Source organism: Rhinolophus sinicus, linkage group LG04, assembly GCF_036562045.2.
Source record: "Rhinolophus sinicus isolate RSC01 linkage group LG04, ASM3656204v1, whole genome shotgun sequence".
Classification (NCBI taxonomy): domain Eukaryota; kingdom Metazoa; phylum Chordata; class Mammalia; order Chiroptera; family Rhinolophidae; genus Rhinolophus; species Rhinolophus sinicus.
In genome coordinates this window covers 137,423,779-137,447,798 of record NC_133754.1, presented here as the reverse complement: position 1 = coordinate 137,447,798, position 24,020 = coordinate 137,423,779, and the positions used below count along the sequence as shown (strand labels likewise).

The window sequence follows — 24,020 nt, the reverse complement described above, 5'->3', positions numbered from 1 at the left end:
CCCGGGACACACCTCACAAGCCCCCGCCCTCCAAGCCGGAAGTGACGTCCTCAGTCGAGTCCGTCTTTTTCCGCCGTCCGCCGGTGGCGCGGCCCAGGCTAGTGTGGAGCGTGCGTCGGCGTCGCGGCCAGCAGAGGAATTCTGGGTAACGGCCCCGGCCCGCTGGGGCGGCTGGCTCCGCGCAGCTGGATTCACTGACGCCAAGTCTGTTGGCGGTGGGGGTTATAGAGCCTGGGGCAGCCGGACATGGAGCAGCCATGGCCGCCGCCAGGACCTTGGAACCTCCCTCGGACAGAGGGTGAGGCAGAGGAAGAGAATGACTTGGACGTGTCCCCCACTTCTCCCGGCTGCCCACAACTGCCGGACGGCGGCGCCCAGGTGAGAGGGGGCCCGCTTTCTGCTAGGGGAAGGAGAAATGCCGTTGCCAGGCCCCTAGAGTCCCGTCTCTGCGACCCTCTTCTGTGCCCTGTTCTGAGCCTCCACTTCAGCCGTGGGGATCGGGGGCCTGATGCCATCCTGCCGCTATTGTAGCATCTTCAAAGGACTTCGAAGAGAGGCTGGCCATGTATTTCCAACCTCCACCTCCTCGCACACCTTTTCACCGTGGCCAATTCCATCTCACCCTTGGAAGACGTTTCCCCACCCCCATCCTGACAGATTGGGGGCGGCTCATGTTATTAACGTTGACCCTTTGTCCTCTTGTGCGTGCTTTTATCCGAGCGTTTTATTCTGTTGAAGACTCTAATACTTGTGCATAGTTGTCAGGAACAGTGAATGGTTGTATTTCAACATTCACCGAGCTCCTGACTTAAAAAGATTTCTCATCCAATTTCACTGACTTTTGACATCTAAGCAAATTCTTTAAACCTCGCTTTTGATGCTGGCGTAAATCTCTCCCATTCGTGTGACCATTTTACCCCTAACGGTTGTTTTAGTTTTGCTTCACTTCATTCTCCAGTAAAAACATCTACCCACACGTTTGCCTTTTCCCTCAGACTTCTTCCTAAGATTCCTGATGCTACTCATGGTTTTCACACCAGCATTCATTCCTCTGAAACTTATCTACATGTGAGACATCATTTAAGGATTTTTTGGGTCCTATCTTAGGGATTACTTATGTCCTGGTTATTTTCACTTGTCCTGGTTATTCTCCTAACCTGAGTGTGTTTGGAAGTATATTTCAGGATCACAGACAACAACAGTATGTTAAATGAAACTGATTCTGAGTGTCTGCTTTTTAGGTTCATGCAAAATGGGGTCCCTAAGAGCTTAACTGAATGAATACAGTTTTTCTCTAAACTCATCTTGCTAGCTGTTAATGAAAATGAGCGATTTAAATCATTTGCCAGTAAGTGTAGGGTCATCGATTGAATGCCCAGCTCATGGGGGTTGGCTTCACACAGAAAAATGCTGTTTCATAACCACAGACTGTACTTTAGCCAGCCAGTCACTGGGAAAGTGCAAGACATTTTTTAGGAGGACAGAGTGAGAGTTGATATGTCAGTAGTCACCCACTAATAATGGATCACTAGTGTCATCTTTATATACAAAATGTTATATAACCACATAATGAAAGTGTTACAGAGAGAGAATGAACAGCAGCTGCCATTGTTATTTTGAAGGCATATGGAGAGGATAGAAGAATTTCAGTGCATTGTGGTTGAATTACAAAATAGCCTAAGAAACTCAATCTTAACAATATCTGTATTAATTTTTACTTGTACACTTGCAATTATAAGCTCATTTAGCTGAAAGGAATTTTAGAAGTGAAGAGGCTTATCTCTTTCATTTAAAGTGATTTCCCTGAGACCATACAGCTAGTGAGTGGCAAAGTTGAAATTAGATCCCTAGTTTTGGCTCCTAGTACAGTGTTTTTTCCAACGTACTTCACTGTCCATCCTATGATGTAATGTAACCCTTATTTGGCTGAAACTACTTTTGAATGATGTTAAAATTTGTGATTTCTAATCCTAAATCCATTGATATGTTTATAACCTACTTATTTGTCTTACTGGCTTTAGGACTTAAGTTTTGGATTAAAATATTTGGAAATAATCAAATGTTTAATTCAATTCATAAACATTTTATAATCTTTATAAAAACAGCTTTGGTTTAATTTTATCAAATATGTGGACTCTAGACATCTTAATGTCATATGTGATGTATAGATCTGAGATCCAATTAACGTAAAGGCAGTATGGAATTTAGAGATCAGTTTGAAAGGGTTTTTGTGTGTGTGTGTGTGTTTTAATGTAAAGTTACATTAATAGATCTTAATGCTAACAGTTCCTTCTTCAAATTTATGTTCATTAAATTGATGTTTAATATCCCTTTGAAACCTCAATATATTCACAGATAAAATATGACTTTATTTAGTCATCTCAATACATGTTGGATAGTTTGTTCAAGTGGCCAAATGTTGTCGGTGTAGTCTGTGGAGAAGAATTGAAACCAATCATTTTTAGAATTTGGAGATAAGATTTCTGTGTTTGATTTGAGAACTGATTTGAGAATTTGCTCCCACATAATTCGAAAATGCAAGATCCATTTGTCCATATCTCCTTTCTTAGTATATCTTTGTCTTTTCTTACAATATAAATTTTATAGCTTCATTTTTCTCCTTTTCCTGACCCCTTAAGCATAGCTAGTCTACACTTATTCTGGATTCTAAGTTAGCAAAAAACAATAAATACTTTACTTGGTTAGTTAGGGCCATGTGTTGCTTGGGCTCCAAACCTGCTAAATGAGTAACTAAAACATCTGAGTAACAACAATGACCACATTTGCCCCAGTAGAAATCTAAGTTGCCCTGCAGAAGACTTAGATGAGAAGTATGGATGGGCCTTGCATGCTACTTGGCTCAGAGTTCTTAACCACCACTAGTCTGTTCCATGAAGTAGACAGGCATTTATTCATCTAAGATTTATTGAATTCTAGCCCCAAAGAAGCTGAGTGTTGAGTGAGCACATAGCACAATATTGTGTGACAACACCACTATAGAAGTATGCATAACTTGGGTGGAGAGGGAAGGGATAAGGGAAAATTTTAGGATGTGATGCCAGAATCTAGAAGGAAGATAGGAGTTTAATGTGGAGGGTGGGGCTGGGGAGGGGTTCCACATTGAAGGGGTGGATGGAGAGAATAAGCAAACAAGCGGAAGAGAAACTAGAACTGAGTCCAGAGAGATAATAGGGCGTGAGATCATGAGGGACAATGCCATGTCACAGAGTTTGCACTTTATCCCAAGAGTCTAAGAATGAGTAAAATTACCAGATTTGTTTTTTGGAGAGATCAAGTCTAGCAGAGGGGAGAATGGTTTGAGATGAGAAAGGCTTATTTATGTAATTAAGGTATGAAATTCTAAAAGTTTGAGTAGTGATGCAGATAAGGGAACAGACTGGGGTAAAATTATTCTGAAGACTTAGTTTGAAATTGACCTACATTTTGGCTAAGAAATCATAAAGAATGTGCCTTCAGCTTTTGTTTTATAGAGCTGGGGATATAAGGCACCCATCACAGTGCCTTACATTTAGTGGTTCAGTAGATGTTAAACTAATTACTGTTGCTTCTGAGTGGAACAGAATCACCAGGGTGGACCACGTGGCTTTTTTAAAAAAGTAACTTCACCTATTTTGGCTAGGATTAAGTTAAAAGGTATCTATTTGATATAGTCAGTTATAAATAGAAATTGCCAAAAGAACTTCTTAGATCACCAAGGATTGGGATGATACAGAAAGAAAATAGAAACCAAGAAATGATTACTTCTAAATAAAAGGTTCTTTGCAGTGAAGAACTTGCCGAACAAAACTCTAAAGGTCTGGATTTCAGCATGTTGCGAGATAAGGCGATGAACTAGAGTTAAGCTTTTGTTCTTATTCTGCTGTGTCAGGGTTATGAAGACTATAAATGAAATGTTTGTTGAACGCAAACTATATGCAGGACACTGCTGTTGCCAGGCTTTTTGATGCTGTTGTTGGGGGAGGGGCACAGAGTAACAAAGTAGCTTAGAGTCCAGTTAATGAAACAAGTCCTACAATATAAAAATGTAACTACATATACAGACGGCAGGATACTATGCCAAGAACATTGTACAGAAATCCGTGACTAAAAGAAAATAGAACTGTGCTGCGTAAACATACCTGTTGCCTTCTTCATTTCTTGCAAATACTATTTTTCGTCCAGATGTATAGCCCTGGAATTGAAATGGCTTGCCAAAAGCAGAAAGAGTTTGTCAAGAGCTCTGTGGCGTGCAAATGGAATCTCGCTGAAGCTCAGCAGAAACTTGGTAGCTTAGCACTGCATAACTCTGAGTCCTTGGATCAGGAACATGCCAAAGCACAAACAGCGGTATCAGAACTGAGGCAACGGGAGGAAGAATGGCGGCAGAAGGAAGAGGCTCTAGTACAAAGAGAGAGAATGTGTCTGTGGAACGTGGATGCCATTAGCAAGGATGTTTTTAATAAGGTATGACCTTTTATTGCACCACAATAAAAGAAGAATAAACTAAAGTGTTTATGCAAACCAGTTGTGCATATTTGACAGCAAAGCAACAGAACCTGTAAACAGTATTCATTTTGGATGGTTTATTAAAAGCTCTTATTGCAGAAACCTATATCCCCAATAGTGTTTAATGTGCGTAAGTCCTTGATACAAATATATGGCTGCAGCATAGCACACTGAATGTAAGTGTGGGCTCTGAAATCGGACTGCCTCACATCTCAGCTTTGTCACAATGCTGGGCCAGTCACTTCACGTCTCTAAGCCTCAGTTTTCTCAACTATATGGAGTGGGTATGAAGACAAAATAATAACAAAGCATGGGGCGTGGCACATGGTAAAGCTCAGACATTATGAGAACTTTCCGTTGTTGCTGTGCTGTCAGCTTGCGATCAGTTTTGTAACACTAATGTGTAGTTACTGGATTTACTAAATAAAGTCTTTTGTTGTTATTTACCAGTATGTAGTTAGGAAACCTCAAGTAGTAGTGTGGATTTAGTATTATAAGCTTTACTAATGAAAGGACTAGTACAGTACTTACGCCAAGTTTATTAAGAGCAGTTTTCTGTTTCTCACTGGATTATACAGGCCTTATTCTTTGACTTTTATATCTGAAGTAAATATGCGCAATGAAACTCAGTCATTTTCAACTAATGTGTAAAATAGGACTTCTTTCTATTTGTACTAAACTTAACTGTCAAGCTTCAGGAGTAGACTACTCATTCTTGTCTAAGTCCACATTCACTTTCTCTTTAACCATCATTCTCTAGGCTTCTCAGTCTATAGCTACTTTCTTCTGTTCTGGCTTCCATTCTCAACCTACCCTCTTAAGCACTATACTCTTAACTTCTTTCCCCAGTCCAGCTCTAGTTCTGCTACAGTAAGTAATACACATAGGTAAATGTATAACACCACTAGCCCTGTTAGTACTTTATTCTTTAATCAAGAAAAATTGTAACAGTACAATATGCTTATTGTGAAAAAGAAAAAAATATATAAGTATGCAAAATAGAATTGGAAGGCTTCCTTCAGTATCAGTTCTATTTCCCAGAGATAACCACTGTTACAGTGAGTTATATTTTTCTAGATTATTTTTCTGTGCTTGTACCAGTTTATATATTTTTCCTCCCTCACAATAGGATCATTCTTTGTCTGAATGATTCACTATGTCAGTATATGTTGTTCAAAGGGGTGTGTCGTAAGTTGTCATTTTATTTCTGGTTTGTATTTATACCCAAAAACTATTCAAAATAATTTTTTTCTTTCAGAGGGAATGATCAAAACAGTGTTTCTTTGTTTTATAAGTTAATGTCTCTTAACATAGTGGTCACAAAGAATATATTTTCATTTGTCTCTGCTTTTAATTGTTTTTTTTTAAACTTAGTTCTAACAAGGCCTACATTTATACCACAAATTAATTAGGACTATCTTTATGTTCCAGTCATTTGCTCAAAATCGTACATTGCTTTTGTCTGGGAGCTTGAGACTTGAGAGGACTGGTCTAGATCTGCGCTGTCCAACTTGGTAGCCACTAGCCACATGTGCCATTGAGCTTGAAATGTGGCTAGTCCGAATTGAGATGTGCTGTAAGTGTAAAACACACACCAGATTCCGAAGACTTAGTACCCAAACAAAAAAGTAAAATATTTCATTAATAATTGTTTGTATTGCTTATATGTCGAATGATAATATGTTGGATATGTTGGGTTAAATATATATGTTATTAATTTATCTGTTTCTTTTTGCTTTTTATTGTGGCTAATAGAAAATGTTAAAACACATTTGTGACTTGGATTATATTTCTACTGGACAGTGCTGGTCTAGATAGCAGAATATATAAAGGAAAAAATGCTTTTATTTTGCAATATATAAACTTTGATGTGCTTCCTGGTTATAAACGGGCAGAAAGCTGGTTTGCAATTTTCATTTTTGGCAGTGATAATCTCAAGGTTTAAATGTGATCACAGAATGTTCTGAGAAACTGTTCTGCCAGTTTTTCTGGCCAAATACAAACTTCATCGTGGTCTGTTTTATGACTTATTTAATTGAAAATAAGTGCTTCCTTAATAGAACTTTGTACTGGATTTCAGAATCAAACTGGCCTTTCCTAAGAAAAAAGTCTACAACCAAGGTCTATTTTAGGTTTATGTCTTATCGAAGAATTTATAATAAATGTAATTCATTCTCTATGTGCTTTGAATTTCTGAGTTTATTTCCAGCAAGAACTCCAAAGATTAGGCTAAAGTTGCAAATATTTAATGGAAATGAATAATGAAAAACATAAATTATGCATGTAAAGGATCTTTCTATATCTACCTTTGATAGGGAAATTTAGTTTAATAAAAAAGTTAATTCATTTGTTTTTCTGTATAATTTCTAAAATAATTCTATAATTTTCCACATATCTATCATTTTTACACAAAAATAATGAAACTCCAGTACAAGTAAATGTTAATTGTTTAATAGAGTTTAACAGATAAATTTAACGATATAATAGCAGTATAATACTATACCACCTTTTTATAGTGTCTATAGGAAGGATTGCTAGACATTCAGCCTCTGAGAAAGAAGAGTCATTTAGGGTATAAAATCTAATTTTAACTCCAATTTTTTTCTTAGAGTTTTATTAATCAAGATAAAAGAAAAGAAACAGAAGATGAAAATAAATCAGAATCATTTATGCAAAAATATGAGCAAAAAATCAGACATTTTGGTAAGTCTACTATTTGAGTTTCCTTCTTTTGTAACATTCCATATCATAAATATGTGTACAAAAAGTGGATTTATAAAATGGGGACCAAAAAGAAGATAAGTGACAAACTCTAGTTGTATAACGACTTCTGGCACAGTTCTATAGCTCTTGTTTTAGACTTGGTGGGGAGGTCATAAAAAAATGGATTGACAGAGTAAACCAAATTGTGAAGAGAAGCAAATGTATATAATTTATTATTATATAATACTACCCTCTAAGACACGGTCTTTATTTACTCCATAGCCTCTTTCTATTTCTTGTCTAGTCTTTGCTTTTTTCTCTTTCCCCCTCTGCTTCCTTGTTTTGGTATATGTGGTTATATGGTTGTAGGATTTGCATTCATTTTTTTCCCCAGGTTTTGGATATGATGCTATATAATTCATGCAGATCCTTGAACTGTTATTCAGATAAATACAATAGTAGGAGTATGTATACAAAAGACTGAAAAATAGGTTATAGGGGAAAAGTGGTGAGATAGGGATTGATGTGAGTGAAGGCTTCCCAGAGGAGATAACATCTGGACTAGATTGTGAGGAACACATAGGAGTTTTCCACACGGATGGGGAAGCAAAGCAACAGCACGTGCAAAGGCAGAGTTGGAAAACAACATGCTGTGTTCTAAGATTTATAAGCAGGGTGATCCTGCTGGAGTGAAAATGCAATGGGAAGTGTTAGGAGTTAAAGTTCAAGGTATATTTTCTTGATCCCAAGTAATATGTTAATTTAGTAAACATAGTTTTTATTTGTAATATGTTAGGCTTTTTAAATGACATTTTGAGATCTTTTTCCTGTTGATATTTCCTCCACAAAGCCTTTAGAATTTCATTCATCCTTCAGTTACGTCAAGACAATGGATGCTACTTTAGATTTTTCCCCTTTTGTTATGCAATTTATTCATAAAATATTCATTTTTCTCACACTTTTTATTTTTAAAAAAGAAAATAAGCTATGTGTTCTATTTAAAAAATAGTACCTGAAGAAATAAAACTTATCCTTGTACATACTATTATAATTCTGGTATTATTTATAATAGAAAAATAAAAGAGAAACTTTTCCCTTTGATAGACATTCAAATCTTACATGAGTAGAGCCCTGAGTCATAAGCATGAAAAGCAAAATTTTTGTAAATGAGTCTTAGTTGTGATAATGTAAGTTGCCACTCTCACCTATTAGTTTTTACTTCCTTGGCCTGTGTGTTCTGCTGTGGGAAAAGAGTACCATATACTGATTACTCTTTCACAACTCCATCTGGGGGACTAGCATCCCTCACGGTGTTGTCATCCAGCTGGCATACTATAGGCCAGTTGCTTTGGAGCCATGGGAAACCTAGTGGGTGTGAAACAGTTCCCTCACTTTTGCTGTAAACATGGTCAGAAGCAATTTTGTGTGGGAAAATATCCTAACTTCAAAAGCTGTCATAACCCCCCTAGCACTATAACGTATGTGTCTTCAATAAAACATTTTACCATTCTGTAAAACCTGCTGTTTCTGGGTAGTGATGTGCATAAGAATAGTGAATTTCAGGAGCCTATTGTCTTCATTTCTTTTGCTGTAAAATGAGTTTCTGGGTCAAGAAATAATGTGGTATAGGGAATAACTCAGTAAGACCACAGATGTATTACTGGTAGAAGCATGGCAAGGAAAGAAGGCAATTCCAGATCTAAAATGGGCTTGTTCAAGTGAGGAACGACGGGGCCCTCAAAGGTGATGTTACTTGATGGCCGGCAGGTCTCTCCAGCATATGGTGCTATATTGAGGTTTCAGCACTAGTTTCTGCTCCTGGCAAATTAGTGTTCAGTGACCATCCTGGAATATAGATGGGGAAATCCCAGGCTGTTGAATCCGCGTCATCTCAAGTCTGCCACCATGACCCCTTAGTTTATCAAATATTGTGCAAGCAGTGAGACGGCTGAGGAAAAAAGCTAACATGACATCCACAAATGATTAATAAGCAATTGTTTTGCTATTGCATGTGTGGGCTTCCAGTTCCTCCTCCTATAATACTGATTAACCAGAGCCTGCTGTCTTCAAAGCCAACCAGACCTGACTGCCACTCCCACATGCACATCGTGCCCCTTTCTTAGTGGAAATGCACATCGACTTTTACGTTGGAGGTAATAGCCTACTTGCTGCAGCCCACTGGATCCCCAGAAATGTCACTAAGGTTGTAGGCTCTCAGAAATTTCCTGTCTTTTATTTCCCACTTCTGGCATATTTATATCTTACCAAGACATTGGGATACCTGCTACTTTTTGCTCACCAAGTTCCATCAGTGTAAAGTAGATCAACTTATAGTCATGTGGGATGATGAGATAATCAAAGTCCCTGTGGCCTAAATTATGCCACAGAGTTGATAGAGACCTGAGTTGAGACAGTGAAAGTTTAATGCTCTCCTTGTTGGGTGGATGCAGATGTTTCTGGTGTTGTATGCTTATTGTGGTAAAGGAAAAAAGCATTTGCCAGAATAAGGACTACATTGATATACTCCTTTGAAGTAAACACATCTGGAATAGCAGCTGTAATTCAAGCTTCCAGCTGGAGACTTTCCAAACTTGAATTGCATTCCAGACTCATGGAAGATGTGGGCCTGGTACATGGGAGGCTGTGAGGGGCTGCAGACGCTTCACACCAGTGCTTCTCTGGGGTGTACTTAAATTCTTCCAAGTTCTTCCTAACTTTCCCTGTGGTATTGACTATTTTGTGTTGCTTTTACTTTTATAATTAGATGGAATTTGCCATCTGATGATAGATGGTACAACTATATCACGGAGTATTATGAAGCATTTTATTCCCTACATTTGTATTTAATTTATTAATTTAGTTAATCCATGTTTTATAAATATAAAATACCAATTTAGAAACAAAATCTGTTTTCTTTTATATTTCACAAAATAGTTTTATTCAAAATCATATGCAACTTTGATGTCACTGTCTTTATGATCATCAGAGCTGCTTTTTGATGATCTAACAGTTTTTTGTGGCACATCTAACAGTGGCACATCATCGGTCCAATTCCAGCAAGGGTTAGCTGTGATAGAGCACTTTTTAAAATCTGTAGGATGGTGTCACTAGAAATTTTATCAAAAGCTGTAAACATTTGCATAAGTACTATGATAGGATCTTTTTCAGTTATACTGAAGGTAGATAGATATTCAGTCTCTTCAATGTAATCACTTATATATTGCTTTTCAAACACATTAATATCCTATTTTTGAAAAACATTTACTATAAAGTATTTTTGAATAGAGTGTGAAGTGAAATGAGTGGAAAATTAATATGTATGGTATGATTCTAATTTGGTTTCTTTAAAAGTCATTGAAAAATAGATCCAGAAGGAAATACATCAAAATGTTAACATTGTTTCTTATAGAATTGCAGATGATTTTTATTTTCTGAATTTTTCAAATTCTTCACAATTAATATATTTTTATAAGCTGAAAAAATATTTTTAAAGGGTTTATACTAAGATTTCAAGGATGGCTTAACATTAGAAAATTCATTAATATGATTCACCATATTAATAGACTATAATAATATAACCACAGGACTTAGTGATCAGTTTGATGTGGGAGGAATGGAAATGTCAGGAATTTCTAGAATGCTTGATTGGGTGACATGGAGCCTAGGAAGCACTATAGATGGCAGGGAAAGAAAAATGGCTTTAGTTTCAAATAAGATGATTCTATGTAGGGGCATGTAGGTAGAAATTGTCATCTGGTGGTAGGTGATTGCAAATACAGGAGATCTGGGGTTCAGGAAATATACAAAAAGAAGTCATACATCGGGGCCAGCCCGGTGGTTCAGGCGGTTAGAGCTCCATGCTCCTAACTCCGAAGGCTGCCGGTTCGATTCCCACATGGGCCAGTGGGCTCTCAACCACAAGGTTGCGGGTTCAGCTCCTCGAGTCCCGCAAGGGATGGTGGGCAGCGCCCCCTGCAACTAAGATTGAATATGGCACCTTGAGCTGAGCTGCCGCTGAGCTCCCAAATGGCTCCGTTGGTTGGAGCGAGGCCTCTCAACCACAAGGTTGCCGGTTTGACTCCCGCAAGGGATGGTGGGCGGCGCCCCCTGCAACTAGCAACGGGCAACTGGACCTGGAGCTGAGCTGCGCCCTCCACAACTAAGACTGAGAGGACAACAACTTGAAGCTGAACGGCACCCTCCACAACTAAGATTGAAAGGACAACAACTTGACTTGGAAAAAAGGCCTGGAAATACACACTGTTCACCAATAAAGTCCTGTTCCCCTTCCCCAATAAAATCTTTAAAAAAAAAAAGTCATACGTCTTTCAGTAAGAAATTCACAACCTACTTAGGAAATTTTTAGCACATCGAGAAACTAAGATGATTAATATAATTTAAAGGATTAAAATCTATCTTAAGTATAATGCAAAGAAGAAAAGGAAATCAACAAGATTGCGTATTTGTGGACCATGTTAGTAATCAGGTGGAATGTTGAGAGCTGATGGGTGGATTTAGATGTTCACCAGGAAAGTTTATAGGTGAAAGCATATAATTAAAATATTTTAATGTCAAAGTAAGGTTTTTTAAGTATTTAGAGAAATTGGTTCGCTAGTTTAAATGACTAGATTATCCTTAACCAAAGGATTAGTTTAGAATGAATGAATGAATGAATTGTTCATATTGTATTAATATTACCTAACATTTATCAAGTGTTTACTCTCTGCCAGACACTGCTCTAAGTGCTATATATATGTATTAACTCATTTAATCCTCACAAAAATCCTGTGAGTTAGATACTGTTTTTAGCCCTATTTTACATATGAGGAAATGGAGCATAGAGGTATAAAGGAACTTGTCCAAGGTGTAGTAAGTGCTAAGTAAAGCCAGTATTTGAACCTGGGCAGTTTAGCCTTAGAGTGTGTTTTCTTAGTCATCTTGCTAGATTGTGTTACTCTCCATTTGTTTGTAAGTTTGTTTACAAATTCCAAAATAACAGTAATTTGTTGCGTTCTGTTGCACTAAGTCATTGATTCTCTTGATATATTTTGTTCATAAAATTTCACATTCTTCCCACAAAGGTCTGTATGGACTACCTGTAACCTAACTTCTCAATTTCATAATAATTTGGTATATATTTTTTAAATCAAGTCATAACAAGTATATCTCAGATAAAGAAAAGCTATGGTTAATCTCAAGTGTAAATGTTATCTTGGGTATTAAATAGATAGTTTAAAAACTTTGACATTTAATGACACCCTTCCTCATGACCTCTACAAGTGTCACTAACTTGTATTAGAAACCAAAATGGATAGGATTTTCGTTCCTCAGTGAGTCATAAGGCTACCATGGAGAAGTAAACAAGAGAAACAATGCTCTCTGTGGACGGATAGAGTTGAAAATACTGCCTCTTCAGAAGTGTAGCAAAGCTAAAGCGAAACTGCTTTACAGGATTTATTTTATGGCTTGAGGTGTAAGAAATAGGATTATGCCTTTACATGTGACCCCCCAGAAGTTATTAGACTCTTTAAGTATAGTTTGAAAAGTTTTAAGTAACTTCCATAATCATTCTGCTTCTCAGTTTAAAATGACCTAATCACTGTATCCAAAGTGTTGGGGAAATAACTTTATAAAGCTTGTAAAATTCTATGAGAAACTGCTGAAATGCTTTTTTCCCGTTTTTTTTTAAATGAGGAAAAAATCTTTTTTTTTCATTTGATTCTTGTGTGTTGCTAAATGTGTATTTCTCAGTAAGACATTTGTCCTAAGAATTCTTTCCTGTGTTCTGATGTGGAACTTAAATACATAGAAGTTCATTTTGTGTCTAGAGGAAAGATTTACTGCTAGACTATTGAGACAGCCTTATAAAATTGCCATGATAATTCAGTAACATCAGACTTCCAGGATGAGTCTAAAGAGCCTAAAGCTAGCAGTGTTATACTTAATTTATTCAAGCATAAGGCTGACTGGACAAAGTTAACTAAAAGCTCAGCAGTTTGCTGCATCCATGATTACTTGGGTGGTATCGACTTTTTGATTAAATTTCTTACTAATTTGGATAAAGATGAAGACACACCTTAAGTAGTATTGGGATTAATTTGGTATTTTGAAGCAAGGTAACAGCCATTTGCAAATATGCTTAATTAATTTTGAAAAGATTTTGTTTTCTGCGTATATAGTCATCATGACTAAATGGTTAACGTGATTAAAATGGTTAAAGTGTATTAGCTTTTATAATACTGACTGGATTGGTTTCCCATGCTGCAACATTTGACCATATCATCTTAGACATTTTTAAATAAATTAGAAAATAGTTCTTCTGACTCTTCTACTAAATCTTTGTTTGCTAAGAGTAGTTTATTTAGGTTTTGCTATTTTTTTGCCTCTTTCTAATAGAACAAATTGTATTCTATGAATAAATAATATTGAGCCTCTTAAAATCATCTGTATTCACTAGAATGACCAGCCATCTCAGTTTGCCCAAGACTTTGGGCATTCTCTGGATATAGGAGTTTTGGCTTTAAACCATTCACTCTACTTCAGCCTGACTAATTATCTGAAATAAAACTGAATTTTGGAAGCTATTTCCAATATACTGGGTATTGCTTTAAAAGAGTTTTATCCCTTTTCACTTGCTCTTTTACCATAACATGTTGCTGTGGTAATATGAATTGTCTTTAAAGAGAATCATTTCAAAATATTTTTTCACTTATAAGAAGAAAGTATTTGATATTCATGGTTTAATTCTTTTTATACAGGTATGTTGAGTCGATGGGATGATAGTCAGAGATTTTTGTCTGACCATCCATACCTTGTATGTGAAGAAACTGCTAAATATCTTATTTTATGGTGTTTTCATCTGGAAGCTGAACAGGTATTGTGTGAACCCTTGAACTTCTGGGAACCTTAGTGGAATTCTGATTTGCTTTTTTTGGTTGTTTTGTTTTTTACATTACTTTAAATGAAAACAGGAAGGTCACTAAATAGAACTACAAGTGTTTTTTCTGTTTTCAGATCTACTTGAGTTTACTGTGAGAATATTTTTTTAGTCACTTCAGTTAGCATATGGAAACTTTTTTCTAATACGCTTTCCCTGTTCCCCCCATCTCTTGTTCCCATGTACTCTAAATCTTGTTCTTTTTAACCTATTAGAAAATCATGTTTTCAAAATCCAAATAGTAATCACAATATTAAATATATTTTCAGAGGTGTTTCTTATCATTTTAATCTGTTTATTTTCAGAAAGGGGCTTTAATGGAACAAATAGCACATCAAGCTGTTGTAATGCAGTTTATTATGGAAATGGCCAAAAACTGTAATGTGGATCCAAGAGGATGTTTTCGTTTATTTTTCCAGAAAGCCAAAGTAAGTAGCTGTTTGGTATTGTTAAACGGGAAAGTTAGGCCTTAGCTGAAACCTCTTTGCTCCATACACATTAAAGGAAGCCATTCAACCAGGATGCCATAGGCTCAATTCTGTAGATTTTATAGTAGAAAGAAAAATCATACCGCTGATTTCATGCTAATTTAGACATAAGGGAGCTATATAAGAAGCTGTACTTTAGCATGTATGTGAAATTGAGACCCATTCAAATAAATGTATGTATTCAGGAAAATTAGAGTTTTCCATCATTTATTCATTCAATAAATACTGAGTACCTACTAATGCAAACGCACAGCTATTTAAGATGCTGAGGATAACTAATATAATATTGTATGTCAACCGTAACTGGAAAATTAAAAAAAAAGAAAAAGAAAAAAACCCTATGTAGGTAAAACATTTGAAAATAGTAATGTTATTTATTTTCAAATAACCTTTTTTTTAAGGTTACTGGTGACACACACACAAAAAGATGCTGAGGATACAGTGTTGAATGAAACAGATGAAGTATTTTCCATGTATAGAACTCACAGCTTAGTGAGAAATCAGACTTTTGTAATGAAAAAATAGGAAACAACCTAAAAAGTTCAATGAGGAATGCTTAAAAAACAAACAAACAAACAAAAAACCCCTGTGGTACATAGAATATTATGCAACCATTAAAATTATATTTTGAAGAATTTTTAATAATCGGAGATAATGCTTTGCTATAGTCAAAAGACGTGATATGTGTATTTATATATATACAGGATGTTGTTGGCCATGTTAAAGAAAAATAAGTATGTCTAGAAAGATTAAGTACCATTTCACACACACTCAATTAGTAATAATTTAAAAGTTGTACAAGAAGTAGAGCGATAAGAACTCACGTTCATTACCTGTGGGAGTATAAATTGTTACAACCACTTCGGAAAATTTCCTTGCAAAGTTGAACAAGTGCCAGCACCCAAAAATTCTAGGTATATATCCTAGAGAATAGATTTCTCAATATGTGATCCAGGGACACTTGAGGGTCTGCAGGACCCTTTCACGAGGCCCTGAGTCAAAACTTCATAATATCTATACTAAGATGCTATTTGCCATTTTCACTCTTATTCCCTCATGAGAGTGCATTAGAAATTGGTAGACAATCATATGTGTGAATCCAGCTATCTTCCATTAAGTTAGACTTCTCTCTAAATCTTTTTGTTTTGGAAATACAGTTTTTTTTTTAATAAAAATATAAATGTTAACATGTAACGAGTTTGTTATTGTTATGTTTTAGTTAATATTTTAAAATTTTTCTCAGTTTTAATTTGTAACACAATAAATATTAACAGATGTAGCCCACATAAACAGGAGCTCTTTAGGTTCCTCAATAATTTTCAAGAGGGTGAAGGAGTCCTGAGACCATAGAGTTTGAGAACTGTTGCCGTAGAGAAACCCTTATAGATGTGCACTAGATACCATAATTTTCATAGTAGAATTGTTCAAAGCAGCAAAAAGCCCGGGAAGAACCCAAATGTCTGTTAACAGCAGAATGAATAAACTGAAGTGTATTCATTTGGTAAAATACTAACCAGCATCAGCATGGATTGAAAAAACGAGAGTGAATAAAACAAATTACAGAATGATATATCCAGTACTATTTAAAAAATATTTTGTCTTTTATAAAGTTCAAAAACAAGCAGAACTAAATGTATTATTGAGGGATACATATATAGGCAGTGAAACTAAAGAGACAAAGGAGTAATTAAGACAAAAGTCATAATTGTAACCTCAGAGAGGGAATGCTCTCAGGAACTGGTTTCTAAGGTACTAGTGTATAAACTACGTATATATTTTACATGCTGTTGCATATATGATACATTTTAGTATGCACAGAAGTGAAAAGGAAATATACCAAAAGTTTAACTTAAATTATATTTAGGTGGTGGAATTATAAATGATATCCACTTTTACGTATACTACAATAAACATATTTCCTTTTATAACTAGAGTAAAACATTATATATTTAAATTTTAAAAAATACGTATCAGTGTTATAGTAGTTCTACCTTAAATGCTCTAAACCAGGGATGTCCAAACTGCGGCCTGGCCCGCGATCCATAGTTAATTGGCCCACAGCAAATTCCAAAAATATATTTAGTTTACTTAAATAAACCAGGTGAGGCAATACGTACTTCACGTCGAGTGAGTGGCCCAGCTGTTTGTGTATTTTACCGCATATGGCCCTTGGTGAAAACCGTTGAAAAAGTTTGGACACCCCTGCTCTAAACCCTTCTAAAGTGTAACCTCAATAGGAAATTTTCCCAAAACACTAGTCTTAATGAATAAATGATTGAGTTGTTATGTTAGCTAAGCTTCTGATAGCTATTCTAAATTTTCATTTAACACATAAGCATAAAAAATAATCATACTTTCTTTTTCACTTTAATGAATATTTTTGAGCTAGTGCTTAAAAGGATAATGAAACATAAACTATATATATTCTTTGAAATTTACTTTGACAAAATTGAGCTGAAAGGCACTGAGGTCTTTAGATCTTAACATTGTGTTCATAATTTTTTTTTTAATTACAGAATAACTTTTATGGGTGCTTGCTTTTTGCCAGGTACTGTTCTGAGCACTTTACATGGATTAACTTATTAAATCCTCATAACATTTTATAAGGATTATTATTTCTACTTTACAAGTGAGGAAATTAGCATAGAGAAATTAAGCAAGCAAGTGACCCATGGGTTACTTAATAAAACAGAAATCAGTCAAATCTCTCTAAATCTAAATCCCTGGGCCTTAGGCATGCAGTAAAATCAGCAGTGGTGCCACTTGATTCCTTTAATAATTTGTTGCATAACCATTTCAGAGGGATTACTTTTGGTTATGAAGGCTAACATTCCATATGTCCATACAAGTATCATATATTCACCAAAGTGAAATGCTATAATTAAGGAAATTATTCTAAATTGAGGAAAAGACAGAATGGCAGCATAGAATATGGTCTGCATTATTTGTATAGTTATTGATGCTTATAACTAATCCACAAATTTTAATCTGATTACACAAACTAAACTACATTAAAAGAACAAATAGCATTGCAGACAAATGGGCCCAGTGATACTAAGGAAGGAGACTTGGACAGACTCTTCCACCACTTGAACTTAAAGCCTGTGTTCTATTAGTGTAGGATATACTCTGTGTCCTTCTTTATCTGCAAAGGAAACATTTGTAAATGAAGACTACTGCCAATAGGGTATTTTGTATCCATAATTTTGCTTATATATCGTTAGAGGGAGTTCTCCTCCCTCAACATAACTCATCGTACATTTTTCTTTCCATTATGTTGAAAAGAAGGTACTTGCTTAACTAAAACACTAAGGTATTTCAATAATGAAGTTGAATGTTGAGTCTTACTTGGTTTCATTGGCTTTTACAGATAGGGAGTACAGGATCATGGAATTACTGGAAACAGGTAATGATAGGGTCCCTCATTAATTAGTGGAGAATTATAAGGTTTTAAGACTATCCCTTGGCTTTGGGTTGGCAATGAGAAGAGAAGAATGTGAGGCCTATTTTGGATCCTGTCAAGAATCCAAATAAATCAAGAGAAATACAGAAAAAGCCTACTTTTCTTTTGTTATATTTTTGTGTGTGTTTATAGAGGGTCTCTTTCTTTCTCTTCCTTCCTCCCTTCCCTTCCCTTCCCTCCCCTTCCCTCCCCTCCCCTTCCTTCTTTCTTTCTTAGGTTTGTTTCTTAGTTTGTTTATTTTGCTGAAGCAAAGGGAAATGGAACAAACCAGTCATTACTATTCTTATAAAACAGGAAGTTTTCACAAATCTAACATGGATCTTCATGATTTCTGCATTCAAAACTATTCACCTCATCTTTACTTTCTCCACTTTAGACCTGATATATGCTTTTTAGAATTTACTGTTTGGTCTGAAAGTCTTGAAAAACACAATCTTTGCATTTTGTGTTTTCTAGGCAGAGGAAGAAGGTTATTTTGAAGCATTCAAAAATGAACTTGAAGCTTTCAAATCAAGAGTCAGACTTTATTCTCAATCACCAAGTTTTCAACCTATGACAGTTCAGAATCATGTTCCCCATTCTGGTGTTGGATCTATAGGTTTATTAGGATCGTTACCACAAGTAAGTTGGAAAAGTAAATATTTATTTTATAAATGTATTAGTTCACATAATTTTTGTTCCTTTGGACTACTTTCTTCTTATATCTAATATATGTGTGGCCGTTTTAATATTCTTGCCTCAGAGGATAACTCTGAGTTTCGTTTCTTACCATGTTTTGGCACTAAATCGCTTTCATCTCGTAGATATTTAGAGAGACACCAAAGTCCACTCCTTTAAATATAGAAGAGATGAGTTGTACCTAAGCATTCTTAAGGGCAGTGTTACTTACTGATCATCTCAATCATAAACTTCTCGAGATGGCTCTGAGGAACCTCGCATTCTGAGTAGAACTATGCTATTTAAGAATTTATTAAGGTGAATTAGTTTCAAAGCATACGTCCAAGTGGCAATCAAGGTGATCTGTTGCATGAGTGTATTTAGTATTACCTTGTTAATTGTTGGTGTTGCCTACCAGATGTCACTTTTTTAGTCCACATTAATGTAGCTTATGCTGAGCTGCTCTTTCTAGTAATAATGGGCAAATGTTTGAGCCTCTTCAAAGTCTACTGTTAGGTTAGATCAAGATAAAACCATGTCACTAATATGAAAGAATTTATGTCAGAAAGAAGAGGAAGTTAGACCACTGGTCTGCCTGATACAATTTAGGATTATGATTTTAAATTATCATTAGAAATTTGCTGCCCATTGTGATTTTAGTAGCATTTTAATTGAGCCCAGTCATCTCTCATTTCCAGACCCCAAGATTTTAAGACCAGCTTCAGCCTAAAGTTTAGTCTGTCGCCTACGCAGTGAAAAGGGAAGTCTCATTCAGAAGATAATGTGAGGAGAACCCTGTGTTTATTTTTAAATCTCATAAAGTAGGAATTGAGATTTCAATATCTTGTCTTTAATTTCACCATTTTAGTTATTTGTGTTGCAGGGCAGTGTAGGCCAAAGGGACAACTTACGGGAAGCACCTGATCATATTCAGCTCAGCCAAAAATAATATTCTCATGGATGGAAATAATCAAGGTCTGATTTTTAAATAATTAGTCATGCTACCCCATAGGTAGACATGTAATATTCTCCCTTGATTTGTCCTATACCTTACCTCTTAATGCTGTTTAAATACAATGGAGATTTTCTCTTAAGTTCCTTGAGAAATAGCCCACAGGGAACTAGTCTTTCCAAGGGAATTTTACGACAGTCACCGTCAAGTCCAATATATAAACCTCCCGAAATTAAGATGTCACATAATGAATACAAAGGAAAAAAGAAACTTTTGAAGGATGTCATTGATTCTAAACATAAGAGGGAAAGATACACACATTAAAATATCATAAGCTGTTATATTATCAGAAAGTTGCTTCTGGTTTGAGAGAAGTAAGTTCTTGTTCTGTGTATCAGATAGCAGCTGAGATCTGCGAGGAATTCCTTGCAGTCATTTTGGCGGAGGGCCTGAGATTATACAATGTTGACACTTTTGAGTTGCTAATATTACCAGGGTTGTTTAAACTTAATTCATCTGGGCTAAAAGACCAATTCCTCATTTTGGGAGAAGAGCATACTAGCCTAGTCCTCCTGAGCAAGTAGGGATGGATAAGATTTCAGCTAGGTGAGCAGCAACCTGACGTACTACGTTGTCAACTGGGAGCAGATTTGGAAGAAAAGCTTAGCATAACAATAATAGCCCATTTTTATTATATCAGTTTATAGATTGCAAAACACTATGGCATGTTGTATCATTTAATCTTCTCAAATACCCTGTGATTCATTTTCATTCACACTATGGATGAATAAATTAAAGCTCATGGAGGTTGTTAAGTAATTTGTCTGATGTCAATACAATAAATGATGGAGCTAATATCCTTTTTAATAATCTTTTGTTGCTATCCTACTTCACTGCTCGTGAACCAATACCATAGACTTTTGTTGAATCATATACAAAAAAATAGGACGGGACAGTCTGTCATGTGCTCTTGGGAAGAACTGGTCAGTGGGACAAGAAATGTGTTGAGAGTGTTACTAGATGAGAATACGGTGTGATCAGTGAAATCTAAGTATAGATATGGTTAAGTAATATTGATTGCTTTTTGTTTTGTTAAGTCTCTTCATAATGACATCTTACAGTTCTTAGGAAGATGGATTAGATTTGTTCTGGAGAATTTCCTTAGCCAACTCTAATACTCTAAATTCTGTCATGGAAAACTGGAGCCTAGTCTTAATGGAGACTTGTTCTGAAGGCATTTGGAATTGGTCCTGGATTGTCAGAAAAGGTCTTAGCACTCTGTTTCTTTGGAGAATGGGATAATGTGATGAGAGCATTAATAACTTTTTTACAAAACTTAAATTTGGGTAACACTGTAGCTTTTAATATCTTTCTTTAATTGACAACAATCTTGTGAAATAAGCCCAATACCATTATCCTTTGTTTTGAGAGAACTAAACCAAGGTTTCTTGGATAGAGACATAAGTAATAATTACCTTACTTTATCCTATAGACTAGTTTTTAATTCTATTAAATTGTGATAAATTATTTTCTCTTTGAGGATTGTGTTATACTAAGTGGTAGAGGCAGGATTAGAGCTAAGGTCCATGTTATTTTAGTGTCCCAGACCTCAGTCAGTTATTTGTGCCACTTCCTTCTTAAAGACCTGATTGGGAATAATCTAACTTCTGGCTAGCTTTTTTACTTTTACAATAAAAGAACCACCACACAAAACATTGTATTTTAGAGGATCTTTTAAAAACATTGCCTCCCTATGGGATGGGGAGGTTTAAGATATCTATGCCCAGTTTGGACTATTTTTCTCATTGGTGTTTAATAAATAAAATAAACAAGTGAAACTAGGTGATACAGTAGTAAAACTCGCAGTAGCTAGTAGCACATATTCAGAACTATTTAGTAGACAAATTGAATTCTTGGGGAAGAATTTCCTGAAGTCCTAGGTCTTAAGGGCTTATGTCCCTATTCATGGTGCTTTAACAGATAATGTTTTGTTTTGTTGGTTTTTTGTTGTAGTTTTTTTGCATTTATTGAATAAGGTTTTCTGTTCCTGGTTTCAAAAATGGACAAATGAAACATTTATGAGTTCTTCTTTGGTTTTAAAAATAAACGAAATCTAAATTAAACTGTTTTTTTGTTCTCAATTTTTTTAATATGGGTCTGAGTACCTTTCAAAAGATTAACAGTTTCTCACTCGAGTTTGTTTTTACCTTTGAGAAACCAAAATAAACTCTGAAGATAGCTGTAATTTTTACTCAGTAAATAGATTTTTTTCCTTATTCAGGTGTTTTGCATTTTTAGTATTTACTGTTGGAATTAGATAATTTTCAAAATGCATTTCTGGCTTAAAGCAATGTTTACATTTTAAATTTTCAATAGCTACGTACATATAATCACATGGAAGATGTAGCTTTATATGATTCAATAATTAAAATCATGCAATTTTGTTAAAAGGAGCAAAAAGCTAGTGTTTATTACATTTGTATTTTTCACATACATCATTCTGTCTTAATCACATCTCTTTGGATTAAGTGGTAATAGTCTATTTTTCTCTTTCTTTATCTTCTTGGGTTTCAACCCAAGTCTGATTTTAAAGTCCATCTTTTTTGCTACTCTACTATACTGCAGAGAGAGAGAGAATGTGAAACTGAATATGTAGTTTCATATGCTGGCATAAAACTGGTTGTCATCCTTTCTTCCCTATACTTTTTTTTTTTCCAGAGCCCAGATTATCTTCAGTATTCTATCAATACAGCTCTTTGCAGTTTAAACTCAGTGGTACATAAAGAAGACGATGAACCCAAAATGATGGACACTGTATAATTTGGTTAAGACTGCTGAAGCCAAGTGCTATTTTGTTACAAGAAAGGAAGAACTTGGCTATTTTCTTGACACTTTTATGGGTGCTGCACTTTATTTTTGTTCGGTTTTTGATGGGAGGGGAAAAAAAAAGAGTACTGAAATGTTTTGTAAATTTTTTTTTAATGTGCTGCTAGGTTTTTTTTTTTCTGAAGAGAGGAGTGGTACCATATGTTGCAAGAAGTCAAACTGGACTTTTTTTTTGCTACTAAATTTGCCTTTAATCTTATTGTTCTCAATTTTGGAATCAAAGTATGAAAATCTGCACAAACGCAATGTTTACAAGAACTGGTTGATTCTAGGAGGCATTGGCTATAGTCTTTTTATATGGATATGTACATGCCCTACTCTACAAAAAACGATTAAAGATAAAAATGTACTTGTATCACTGCTAATTTAGCTGTCAAATCTGGTGTTTCATCATATTAAAAGCAATAAATCAGTAGTTGATAATCTACTTTACTAAATAAGTTGGGTGATACATACTAAAACAAAGTCTTTCCCCTTAAAATAATACTACAATTGAATTTCGGCACCATCAGTTAAATCCTTAACTATAATGTCAATTTATATATACACTAAATTAACACCCTAAGTATTTGCTTTTTTTTCCCAATTACCCCCTAAGTAGTCTCAAAACTGTATTCCTTATAAGTTCATTTTATCCTGTTGACTTTTTAATATTTAGGGTTAAAGTTATTTAAAAAGCGATAAAGGCTAATACAGATTTTTTTTTTTTTTTAAATAAGGTCAACTTCAAGCTCACTCTTAATTTCTTTACTTGACATAGTCTGGGATCTCTCAGGGAGCAAGTTTTAAAAGAATACTAACGGTCTAAGAACAAACGAAGAATAATCTGATTTTTAAAATTATGGTTATTTTTGTTTCACTCTGATATAGGTTAAGGACTTTTTAAAATAGTACTGTAGAGCTAACTGCCTCAAGCTGCCAACTGCTTATTTCTAAGAATTTGGTGATCCTTATTGGTAATGATGGTTTTTACTGCATTTGTCATTCCTCTCTATAGCTCAGTTACCATAGAATGCTTCTGAGCTTTACTACTACTTCAAATATGCCACGATGATTCATTTTATTTGGAATTAGATGACAGTGCTAATTATGCTATCCTTATTTTTTGAGGATTAGTCTTCTTTTAGGAACATGCACTTTGTGTTGGGTATAGCCTTTTGTTCAGTCCTGTTGAGACTAGTAGCAAATATTTGGAAGATGGCTAACTGGGATTAGGAATGCATGCCTGAACTTGAGAAACCAAATATTGCTAAGGGACCCATATGGTGATCAGACCTATGACTGTGGCCTCATTTGCATCTTGTTTTAACTAACTGAGGTGACAAGGCACTCAGTACCCATAGAAATGGTGTGGAATTGTTGAATCACACTTAATGTAAGATCACAATCTTCCTGGTTTGCAGAATAACTCTTTCGTGCTTTTGATAT

The 24,020-nt window shown here is 35.3% G+C and overlaps 3 protein-coding genes across 4 annotated transcripts in view; 1 reads left to right on the top strand and 2 right to left on the bottom strand.

Moving 5' to 3' along the window:
- Positions 1-117, bottom strand: part of SPATA6L (spermatogenesis associated 6 like) — a 59,620-nt gene extending 59,503 nt beyond the window's left edge. The window contains exon 1 of the mRNA XM_074330470.1: positions 13-117. The gene's annotated coding sequence lies outside the window, so the exon portion shown is untranslated. The remainder of the gene's footprint in view (positions 1-12) is intronic.
- CDC37L1 (cell division cycle 37 like 1, HSP90 cochaperone) lies at positions 85-22,957 on the top strand. Of its 2 annotated transcripts, XM_074330480.1 has the most exons (8): positions 88-378; positions 4,183-4,464; positions 7,116-7,209; positions 13,968-14,083; positions 14,452-14,574; positions 18,005-18,040; positions 18,554-18,718; positions 22,425-22,957. In XM_074330480.1, the coding sequence occupies exons 1-8, from the start codon at positions 247-249 to the stop codon at positions 22,524-22,526; spliced, it is 1,050 nt and encodes a 349-aa protein (XP_074186581.1). In that variant the 5' UTR covers positions 88-246; the 3' UTR covers positions 22,527-22,957. The 2 variants fall into 2 exon arrangements, with proteins under 2 accessions (XP_019585421.1, XP_074186581.1); XM_019729862.2 differs by lacking the exon at positions 18,005-18,040 and having other exon boundaries at positions 85-378.
- AK3 (adenylate kinase 3) overlaps positions 7,160-24,020 on the bottom strand; it is a 38,017-nt gene continuing 21,156 nt past the window's right edge. Inside the window, exon 5 of the mRNA XM_019729900.2 lies at positions 7,160-9,054. Coding sequence (XP_019585459.1) covers positions 9,036-9,054 — 19 coding nt within the window. The 3' untranslated portion in view covers positions 7,160-9,035. The remainder of the gene's footprint in view (positions 9,055-24,020) is intronic.